A 10863-nucleotide genomic window follows, 5' to 3' on the forward strand; every position below is an offset into this window, starting at 1 on the left:
ATGGACTGCTTATAGAGTTAGGAAAATGGCCGTTCTCTGGTTTGTATGTGTGGTCTGAAAAAAGCCATTACCTCCAACGTCACCATTCATACTTAGAAGCCACCAGATAAACCGGTTTGACAGAGAGCGAGCTCAGGCAGACTGGCAGTGAGAGAGAACAGAAACAAGGTGTGTTTGTGAATTATTCAAATTGAGTTTCAGTTAGTCCAGACCATGTGATTTTCCTGGATTGGTTTACTTTCATCGGCATCTTATTTTTCCAAGTGTAGAATATTGTAGTGTGTTTGCTGGTCCAGATGCAATGATTTTAAAAAGAAAAAAAATCAATTATGCTCTTTAGGGGGATTTTTTATTTATTTACGTAAACTACAAATAATGATCAAATAGGAATCAAAAAATGTCTCCAATTAAAATAGTATAATACATGAACATTGGACACAAATAGGCTCACAAATAGGCTCACAATGACTCGTGATTAAAACATCAACTTAAATACAGAGCTGTTTGTAAGGTACATGGAGTCTTAACAAGATGTATCAACATACAAATGTCAATATAAAGTCTTTCGAAGGCTGACATAGGATATGTGGGTGATGAGATTACTACATCTCCAAGGTAGCCTCTCTTGTAGTAATCTCCTGAACTGTGACAGATTCTGTGTTTATCGGATAGAATGTTCAGGTCTTCTCTAACCATGTTGTTAAAAGAATGCCATGAAAGATGTTCAATACATTGATGTGGCACTGACTTGAATGACAACAGTATATATGTGCGTGTGTCTGAAGTGTTAAAGTGTGTATGTGACAATAATATGTTCTTGACATGAACTTGAACGATGTTGGTCTGTGTATGTGTGTATGTGTGTGTGTGTGTGTGTGTGTGTGTATCAGTCATGGCTAGCAGGGGTGAGATCACTACATGAGCAGGCAGAGGGAAGGATGATGTCAGGTTAAAGAGTCTCAGACAATTGAATGTAAAGATCCAGTCCAAATTTAGCAACAACGTCACAGGCAAACAAGACTGACGCATCTGTTGAGCTTGTTCAAGATTTTCAGTTGCTTCTGTCGTGATATTGTCCCTTTTCAGAGTAAGACCCAAAGGTATTCCTAACTGCCAGGTAAATACTGCAACCTAGTGGTTAATTTTGAGTAAAATCAAAATAAACAGTCATCTAGAGTCACAACTGGTTAGCCTTGTCATTGTCTCAACTGCCCCAGACCTTCCTACCACAGTTTGATCAGACAGCACTGCAAATCTAGGGTGTGAACAGGACTTTGTGGTAGTAGGGTCTGTAGAAACCTAAATAGAGGATTACACCAACAAAATCAATTGTTTCCTGCACAAACAAACAGCTTATTATATGTCCTGCAGATGCATAGTCACTTTGGTGGTGATGATGATGTGCTCCGTTGCCGTAGTGACCTCTGATACAGGTATACTGCTCCAGGTATGTATCCATCCTCCTGATCGGAAACTGCTCTCTCCCAGTTCTCAACCTCTGTGACCATCACTCGACACCAGAGTCCCTCCACTTCCATGAGATCCAGCTCATGCTCCAGGGATGCCTTGTAATCCACGTTGTCGTGGTTACCTCTGGTTGTCATGCAAACATAGCCCCCTGGGAACAGGTAGCAGAAGGTATGTGGGTTTGCTCATCTTTGTATGTAGTTGTCAAGCCTTATTCATTATACTGAAACAGATTAGCCTTTACCTGGTTTGGCAGCCTGGCAAAGCTCTCTCACCACAACCACAGGTACCTGACCAACACTCAGGGCTCCGACAATCACAACTAGATCAAACGAACCTACAGGAGAAGATGGTGAGAGATTGAGAGAAGAATATAATGAGAAAAGGCAACACTGAGGGCTGATAATACAGGATAAGTGAGTGGATTACCATTTGGATCCCAGCACAGTAATTACCTTAATTAATTAATTTAAAACAATTATATTATCAATAATATAAATTGCTATTTACATGGAGTTGACAGTTCAATGCATAGGATACCTGACTGGACAGGCAATGACTCCACTCCGAGCATGCAGTGCCTGAGGTCCTGATAAAGCCCTGTATTACTCGCCAGCTCCAACATGCCTTTGCTCCCATCAACACCCACAAAATGACCAAAGCCCATCTTCTTCATCTGTTTATAAGTAAACATATAAGAGACATTTGGTTATTCATTATTGTGACGTATGAATATTTAAGGATAGTATCTGAGCGTGACCACATTTCAATTTCTGTGATTATTGACTGAGTGAAAGTCCGGTTGTGTACTTTCCTGTGCAGCGACCAATCCAGTCCCACAAGCAACATCCAAAACTACAGCCTCCTCTCGATCCCCATGGAAACTACAGGACAGGCAATTTGCAGCAAGATTTGGAGCTCTGTAGTCCAGAATACCAACATCCTAGAAAATCGGGAATTACAACGAAAAGTGCACACACACACGCATGGTATAAATCGACAAGATTGCTTTCCTTCGTTTGTTTACGTTGTTGGGAATGTATGGGGTTCCACAAGTGTAACCCACGACAGACGCTAGGGTTTGCTGTTTTGTGTGTAGCGTTTCCTGAACACTGAACCAAAGCACATACATTCAATCTGTTTATTTACAGCTTCCATTGGTAAGGTCGTGGTGATTAATTTAACGCAGGAGGTAATGTTACGTGCATGTTTTTATAGTTGGAAATATTTTAGGTTTACACATTACCTGGTCATAATTATCTGCCCATGTGTCGTAGAAGCCAACTTTATCGTCGGCTCCTGTGTTTCTGTGTGCAGATAAGATAACTTTCTTCACGTCCGCAAACGTTCTGGTAAATGACATTACTCTTCAACTGTAGAGAACTGTCGTATTTGAATTTTGCTTACAGAGTCGTGGCCAGTTGCATTAGCAATACATTGCATTGCGAGTGCAATGTTCAGCTTGTCAAAGCGCACGCGCCGGATTTGTAACCACTGCCGATGTAATTCACGTTCCCACCTGTAGAGTGCTGAGCGAGCAACTTTAGAGTCAAAACAATAGTTTCTGGAAAGTCTTAGCTAAACATGCCAGCTAGCTCACGTTACATTAGCCAGTTTGTTAGCTAGCTAGCAACCTGCTTACCGTCCAGTCTGACACCCGTAGCGTATGATCAGAATTTTCTGAATGGCGTGTTTGTCATTATGGACGATTGTAAAAAGTTCTGTTCATCCCTCTACTTTGCTTTTGATTTGTTTTAAAGTGCTGGGATAATCGCATTTTGGTAGCTAGTGCTTGCTAATTTAGCTAGCTAACTGCTAGCTCGCTAACCATTGGCTCAGACCTTTTCTGCCTGTCGTCCTTTGACTTGGGCCCGAAAAAGTTTACTATTTTTTTCAGGTCGCTACACGGACTACATCTAGTAAAACGACATTAGAAGGTATTGTTAGATGATCATTCCTTCCGGTTTAGCAACTGTTGTAGCTAGAAGCAGAGCAAGAAAGCCTAGCACACAGCTGGTCATCTTACAGTACTGGTTAGCTATCTATTTCCAGCTAGCTATCCTGCACAATTGTGTGCTAATCATTATAAATAAGAAGTGTGCTAGCAATCACTCCCTGCGATACAGCAGCAAATGTATGAGCTGACAAATGTCCTTTTGTATATACATTTTTGTTAAAATGTTGCTGATTGGTAGGCCTAAACGTATCTACAGTACCTTGCAAATTCCACAATAACACAGCAACATGTATCTGTGTTTTTAGCTAGAGCTAACTGTTAAACAACGTTTACTGGTAGATGTTCATGCCACAAGAATTATGGTAATGTGATCATGGATTTTATGTTGCGTTTTCAAAAGGTATCACATCTAAAATCAAGACGCCAAGATGTCGATATTAGGCTTAAAAAAGAAACAACCAAAGACTTTCAAGGTTAAAGTCATTACTATGGATGCTGAAGTGGAGTTCAGCTGTGAGGTAATAGTCTAGTTGTTTCAACCCAAAACTGCATCAGTGTCATAACAACTAACAAAAGCGTTAGCGATCAATATAAATGTCCCTCTCTTGCTCTCTTTCCACTTATTGTCCGCTGCTCTCAGGTGAAGTGGAAAGGGAAAGACCTGTTTGATCTGGTGTGTCGCACGGTGGGCTTGAGGGAAACCTGGTTCTTTGGGCTCAGGTACATGGTCAAGGACACGTATGCTTGGCTTAAGACAGAGAAACGGGTGAGTGACCAGGATGAGCAGCGGTACATTGTTTTACAGTTGAAACGAAACCGGTTTGTTAACTCAAATATTTGTTTTTTAATTAAGGTTCTAGATCAAGAGGTTCCGAAGGACTCGCCCATAACGTTTCATTTCCTGGCCAAGTTTTTCCCAGAGAAGGTGGAACTGGAGTTGGTCCAGGAAATAACTCAGCATCTTTTCTTTCTGCAGGTAGCATCACCTTCTCCTGCCTGTCAATCATTTTTATTAAGGAAGCCACTCCTTCATTGCTTTGAATATGGCCCAGGTGTTCTTTTGTATTTAGACTTCTTTAGTCTCGCTCTGAATTTGTGCTCTTGTCAGAGAGATTTATTGAGGACATAATTCAAGTTTGATGGCTGCACTGTGTTCTGCAACACTGACTCCCTGTCTTGGATTCTCCTCAGGTGAAAAAACAGATTTTAGATGAAGAGATATTCTGTTCCCCTGAAGCTTCTGTCCTGCTCGCATCCTATGCAGTTCAGGCCAAGGTAAGAGAGTCTGACCTCCCCATACTATGTGTTGCATCCAGACTGGTACTGTTCTCAAAGTCTCTCATTGATTTTTATCTCTTTAACTATGTCATTCATATTCATAGCTGTTGCTTCGCAGCAAATTCTGCAGTGGTGCAGCTGACGTTATTTGAAGTTTGTAGTGGTCCTCGGTGTTTGATGTTTATAGACGGCAGTGCAAGGATGACACACCTGTCCTTTTGTTATTGCTACAGTATGGAGACTATGACCCAAACTTCCACAAGCCAGGGTTCCTGGCCCAAGATGAGCTCCTGCCCAAAAGTGTAAGTAGTGTGTGTGTGTGTGTGTGTGTGTGTGTGTGTGTGTGTGTGTGTGTGTGTGTGTGTGTGTGTGTGTGTGTGTGTGCCTGCGGGTGCCTGAGGCATTTCCAGTGTCAGCTGTGCACGAACGGTGTTTGGTGTGTGCAGGTCCTGATGCAGTACCAGATGTGTTTGGTGTGTGCAGGTCCTGATGCAGTACCAGATGTGTTTGGTGTGTGCAGGTCCTGATGCAGTACCAGATGTGTTTGGTGTGTGCAGGTCCTGATGCAGTACCAGATGTGTTTGGTGTGTGCAGGTCCTGATGCAGTACCAGATGTGTTTGGTGTGTGCAGGTCCTGATGCAGTACCAGATGTGTTTGGTGTGTGCAGGTCCTGATGCAGTACCAGATGACAGCAGACATGTGGGAGGAGAAGATCACAGCCTGGTACGCTGAACACCGAGGCATCGCCAGGTACGAGTGCTCACTGACAGCTCAACCAGCATGAGAAACGAAATCCACGGACCCGAGTGGAGTTGAATGTTAAGTTCTGTATTTCTGTCACCAGGGATGAGGCTGAGATGGATTATCTGAAGATCGCTCAGGATCTGGAGATGTATGGAGTCAGCTACTTTGCCATCACTGTAAGTCCTTGAACAGCAGTTTTTGTTCCCTTTGTAATAAATCTGTTTACTATTGTTTGTTATGTACCTTGTTCTTAATTGACTGATAATGTAAAGGTATGGGAAATCGAATGTTGTCCAATAACAAATTATGCCATGTAGCAAAACAAGAGGGACACAGACCTGCTTCTGGGAGTGGCTGCCCAAGGTCTTCATATCTACAGCCCCAACAGCAAACTGAACCCCAACAAGTCCTTCACCTGGAGCGGCATCCGCAACATCTCCTACAGCGAGAAAGAGGTGAGCTTCTGGTTTAGTACTGGATTTCAACTGTAAGATCCTATTAGTGGAGATACACAACAGCTGTGTCTGCGTGCCACCAGCTGAACTCTCTGTGCTCCCCTGTTGCAGTTCACGATAAAGCCTCTGGACAAGAAGATGGATGTGTTCAAATTCTACTCATCCCAGCTGAGAGTCAACAAACTGGTTATTAGATTTTTCCATGTCAACGTGATCTGAACATCAAACTGATTTTGTGCACCATGGTAGATAAACACCAGCAGAAACAGTGTGTGTGTGTGTGCGTGCAGATTCTGCAGCTCTGCATCGGTAACCATGACCTCTTCATGCGGAGGAGGAAGGTGGACTCCATCGAGGTGCAGCAGATGAAGGCTCAGGCTAAAGAGGAGAAGGCCAGGAAGAAGGTCAGCTCTCAGCCAGAGAGTCTATCCCGTGGTTATTCATCTGGTTTGGATCGATTTATCGAAGGCTGATTCCCATCTGTGATTGGCTTCCCTGCCGCTAGGTGGAGCGTCAGATCCTGGCTCGGGAGAAGCAGATGAGGGAGGAGGCGGAGCGAGCGAAGGACGAGATGGAGCGCCGGCTGTTCCAGCTGCAGGACGAGGCGCGGCTGGCCAATGAGGCGCTGGTACGAGCCGGTCATCCTAGCGGAGGTGGAAAGTAGCAGATCACCAGGGCCAGCACCAGTATCAGCACTAAAGGAAAAGTGTGTCTGTGTGTGTCTTTGTGCGTGTGTGTCCTGTCCAGCTGCGCTCGGAGGAGGCAGCCGACCTGCTGGCTGAGAAGGCCACCATAGCGTCCGAGGAGGCCAAGCTGCTGGCCCACAAGGCTGCCGACGCGGAGCAGGAGAGGCAGAGGCTGGAGGTCACCGCCCTCAAGACCAAGGAGGAGAAGAGGCTCATGGAGCAGAAGATGAGAGAGGCCGAGCAGCTGGCCGTCAAACTGGTGGAGCAGTCCGAAAGGAGGTCCGCAGAAGGCTCCTCCCTCCTTCACCCTCCTGTCCCCTCGTTTCAGAAGGGCTGTCCTCACAGTGGGCAAACACGACTCAAACCTCTGATTGGCTTGTTTTTGCCACCCCAGGTCGAAGGAGGCGGACCACTTGAAGCAGGACCTGAACGAGGCGAAGGATGCTGAGAGGAGAGCCAAGCAGAAGCTGCTGGACATAACCAAGACCACGTACCCGGTACCCACCCCCCCCCCCCCCCCACACACACACACACACTGTAGACATAGCAGCTGGGACTGGAGCTTGCATATAGTCTAAACCGAATCTCCCTCGTACACTGTTGAACTCCACCTGGATGTGTGTGTTCCAGCTCATAGCAGCGTACTCCACCCCGCCGCCTCCCCCTGAGACGGGAGACCTGGCCTACGAGCCCGAGTCCATGAGGCTGGACTTCAAGGACTCCGACATGAAGAGGCTGTCCATGGAGATAGAGAGGGAGAGGTGAGCTGCGGGCCGGCTCGTCTCTCACGTCTCTTGAGAGCCCTGCATGACAGTGTGGTGTGTGTGCGTGTGTGGCCTTGTGTTGTTCAGCCCTGCAATCCTTCCTTTGCCTTTCGTCGCACGTTGCCCCCTCCCCTCCTCTCTTTCTCAGTCACATTTTTACTATCGCCTTCTCTCTCTCTCTCTCTCTCTCTCTCTCTCTCTCTCTCTCTCTCTCTCTCTCTCTCTCTCTCTCTCCCCCCCCCCCCCCCCAGGCTGGAGTACATGGAGAAGAGCAAGCACCTGCAGGACCAGCTGAAGGAGCTCAAGTCAGAGATCGAGTCTCTGAAGCTGGAGGAACAGCAGCAGCATTCGGCCGTGTACAGCCTCCGCAGTGAGGCCAGAGGCTACCTCCCCGAGCCTCCCTACATACCCCACAGCAACGTACGTCTGCGTGTGTGTGTTGTTTTTTGTCTTTTAAAGATGTTCGTCATTACTCCATGCCACCGTCCAAGGATATCTGACCGTAACCTCTGAAACGGATTCAAACTTGATATGCGAGCAGGGGACACCTCAGAGTCAGCTTGTGTGTTTTAGTGGTGGGCTACTGTATTACCCGCTACGCATACCCTGTCCTTCAAAGCTTCTTTCTCTGACGGCTCCTGTTCTCTCCTGGCAGAGGAACTCGGCCTACATGGCCCAGATGGCCTTCTTCGAGGAGGTGTGATCCAGTACCCCGAGGAGGACACGGACAAAGGGGCGAGGCGTCGACCGTGACCTACTGACTCACTGCTGCTTGCTACCAAGACGTGCCTACTCATTTCTGAAGAGAAGAAACACCCTTTCACGCATGCTCCCCGTGTTCCACAGGCCAGACAGACTGCACCGTGGGCTCTCAGTGTGAGAGAACAGGAGAGCCAGTGTGTGGGGATGCTAGCTCAAAGCTAGGTGTGCAGTCCTCTATGCTACTGGCTGCCCCTCGGGTTGGTGCTGTGGTCCCAGGACCAGGGTGCTGGCGCTGTGTGCGTAACTGACGCTAGCTGTGACCATGCGTTATGGTGGGGTTGACTGATTATGCAAGTGAATGGTGATCTTTGTATTTTTAAGGTGTGTTTGTGTGTGTGTGTGTGTGTGTGTGTGTTCCTGACAGCAGTGACAGGAACTGTCTCTCTGAGCTCCAGATTCAGGGCCCACACTCCATCCTCCCAAGAAATAGCGGCGTTACGGCACAGTATATTTTCATTGTTTGTGTTTTACTTGCTTTTTGTTGGTAGCGCTTGATGCTTGGTACCTGGGCAGCCTTGCCCAACAGTAGCTTTGCATGCGGCAATGTATGCATCATGCTTGGCTGTAGAAACAAATGAACCTAAACATTCAGCTAAGATGTAATTTCAAGTGTTTTTTTATTATTATTATAATATTATTATTAAGATCAATCGTCGATGTGCCTTACTGTTTTCATATTGTTAATGTCTTTGTGTTGTTGGGAGGTAGTTTATGAAGCCCGTTATGCCATAGTGCTTTTAAGGGCAGTCTGGAGAGCTTGCTGACACTTCCTGTCCTCTCTCTTCCTGCTCCCCGCAGGGTCTGTGGGCCTACTTCCTGTGTGAGCAGGAAGTAGCCCCCACATATATAGCCCCACCCCAGGCTCAGGTATAGCATCTTCCCTGTGTTGCTCAATGTGAGTATGAGGTATGAAGTACCCTGAGCCCTGGACTGTCGTTTGGGGTCTAAGTCGACCAAGATGATTATACTCCAGTCCAGATAGCACTGCCTGAGAACTTTGACCCTGCCATAACTTGCCATAACTATATGGGTTGTGTGGTCAGCTTTGTGGAGCAAAGGTATCTTATGAGCACAATTTTAAGTTATCTTGCTACCACCAAGACGTTGCTGTGATAGTTGTTTTTTCTTCTTACTAGGATGCCAAGGTTTTATCTTTTGAAAAAGGGAAGAGTTTCAGAACATGCTGGGGTGCAGAGTTCTTTCCAGTAAAGAAGGTTTAAAAAGTCATTTGATTATAAACTACAGTCAATGTTAGGGGTCAGTCCTGGTGAACCTATTGAATTATAGATAGACTAACAGTTTGAACTGGCATTCTCTGGGGATTGATCCCAACCTTTTTAAGATTTGGATGAGAGCCAATGCTTGCTGCATGGGCAGATGTCCGGATGGAAAATTGCTTGGCAGTCCAGGCAAGATTTCAAGGCTAGGGATTTGCTCTGTGTTTGTATTCTTCCTCAACCCACACACTACACACAAGATACACTACACACACTATACACAAGATACACACTATACAAAAGATACACTACACAGAGAAAAACACGCCATGTACGAAGACGTTATCTGATTCAAGGGAAGACTGAGGATGCAAACTACTAAAGACTGGCTCAAACCAGAAACACTACATTGATGTGAGTTCTTGCCATATATATTTTTTTAACTCTTAGCCTACATTTTGTTAGAATGGTAAATGAATGAGTGGATTGGAATAGTTGCGGTTTCAGATGGTCAAATATCCGAGTGCATCGTCTGTCCCTCATCCCAGCTCTACACAGCCAGCCCAGTTAAACACAGACGTGTCAGAGAATTCCACGTTTGTGAAGATTTCAGTTGAATGACGGTTGCCGTTTTCGTGGATGTGGGTGACATGGTCCTTGCTGTGTGCCTTGTGTCAACTCTTAATGATGCCTCGTCACTGTTGTCCACTGTACTGCTTCCCCATCAGTCTCCTTACTGTCAGCTTACTAATGATCCGACCTCATAGATAGGGTTAAGCAGCCTTAATGGTCTTAAGATGTTCCTGGGTGAAGCAAGTCACACTACCAGGTAAATGGCACTTCAATGTGTTTGGTGCCAAGTTGCCAACTGAATAAAAATGTCATATTTAAAGACATCAAGGGCTTAGCTAATGCTTGTGTATGACTGAAACCTTATGCAAATAAACAAATATAAAAAAAAAAAAATGTGTTCCAAGTTTTGTTTTTTTCGAAACACTGTAATATTGCAGGTGCTACATGGAGCTAAGGTCCACCAGAGGGCACTAGAGATCCAGCTCCTCAATAAAGTTATTAACCTGTTTGTGTGTGTGTTTAGCGCCAGGCAGCTTGTGAAGGTAAGTCATGAGGACCATTTGTGCAGCTTTCATCAGCTCAAATATAATAAGATACCACGTTGTGGTTTCCCATGGCCTCATTCTACTATCTGATCAGAAAAGGATAGTGTGACCATGTTTTGGCCTTGGTCTTCATTTGTTCTAATTGTCCAAACACAGCTGTTAGGTAGCAGACAAGAACACTTACCAGAACATGAACTCTTTATCTTTTGGTTGTTTTGTCTGGGAGAAGTCTCCAGGCATCCCACACACAGATTAGACGAATGGGGGAGCAGAGGCAGAGGTACATTTAGGGACTGGATGACCTAGCCGGGTTCAGGCAGCACACAGCAGAAACTAAAGACACCAGGAAGTCTGAACACGTTCTGCACAGAGAACGAGAATACAGGGATTTAATGGGTTTTAGCCGTGGAGGCA

At 45.7% G+C, this 10863-nt stretch overlaps 2 protein-coding genes across 3 annotated transcripts; one reads left to right on the forward strand and one right to left on the reverse strand.

Annotated features, from left to right (window-relative positions):
- Positions 1–335: 335 nt before the first annotated feature.
- On the reverse strand, positions 336–3194 carry mettl27 (methyltransferase like 27). The gene is made up of 5 exons (XM_062484943.1): positions 2714–3194; positions 2289–2410; positions 2008–2150; positions 1712–1804; positions 336–1618 (listed from the first exon to the last, which is right to left on the reverse strand). Exons 1-5 carry the CDS (start codon positions 2828–2830, stop codon positions 1380–1382), a joined length of 714 nt encoding a protein of 237 aa, XP_062340927.1. The 5' UTR covers positions 2831–3194; the 3' UTR covers positions 336–1379.
- Positions 2637–10297, forward strand: nf2b (NF2, moesin-ezrin-radixin like (MERLIN) tumor suppressor b). 2 transcript variants are annotated; one of them, XM_062484938.1, is made up of 17 exons: positions 2637–2659; positions 3825–3942; positions 4065–4190; positions 4278–4400; positions 4616–4699; positions 4936–5004; positions 5371–5453; positions 5548–5623; positions 5765–5902; positions 6014–6088; positions 6193–6306; positions 6408–6530; positions 6650–6867; positions 6983–7085; positions 7219–7349; positions 7604–7772; positions 8008–10297. In XM_062484938.1, exons 2-17 carry the CDS (start codon positions 3853–3855, stop codon positions 8053–8055), a joined length of 1770 nt encoding a protein of 589 aa, XP_062340922.1. In that variant the 5' UTR covers positions 2637–2659; positions 3825–3852; the 3' UTR covers positions 8056–10297. The 2 variants fall into 2 exon arrangements, with proteins under 2 accessions (XP_062340922.1, XP_062340921.1); XM_062484937.1 differs by lacking the exon at positions 2637–2659 and adding an exon at positions 2954–3404.
- Positions 10298–10863: the final 566 nt, after the last annotated feature.

This window comes from Osmerus eperlanus, chromosome 19 (genome assembly GCF_963692335.1).
Source record: "Osmerus eperlanus chromosome 19, fOsmEpe2.1, whole genome shotgun sequence".
NCBI classification, from domain to species: Eukaryota; Metazoa; Chordata; class Actinopteri; order Osmeriformes; family Osmeridae; genus Osmerus; species Osmerus eperlanus.

Coding starts and splice junctions, on each gene's coding strand:
- mettl27 (XM_062484943.1), bottom strand. CDS start 2,830: ATGTCATTTACCAGAACGTTTGCGGACGTGAAGAAAGTTATCTTATCT. Junction 2,411..2,713: donor GGGCAGATAATTATGACCAG/GTAATGTGTAAA, acceptor CCGATTTTCTAG/GATGTTGGTATTCTGGACTA. Junction 1,805..2,007: donor GTCATTGCCTGTCCAGTCAG/GTATCCTATGCA, acceptor CTTCTCCTGTAG/GTTCGTTTGATCTAGTTGTG.
- nf2b (XM_062484938.1), top strand. CDS start 3,853: ATGTCGATATTAGGCTTAAAAAAGAAACAACCAAAGACTTTCAAGGTT. Junction 5,624..5,764: donor TCAGCTACTTTGCCATCACT/GTAAGTCCTTGA, acceptor TATGCCATGTAG/CAAAACAAGAGGGACACAGA. Junction 6,868..6,982: donor GTGGAGCAGTCCGAAAGGAG/GTCCGCAGAAGG, acceptor TTGCCACCCCAG/GTCGAAGGAGGCGGACCACT.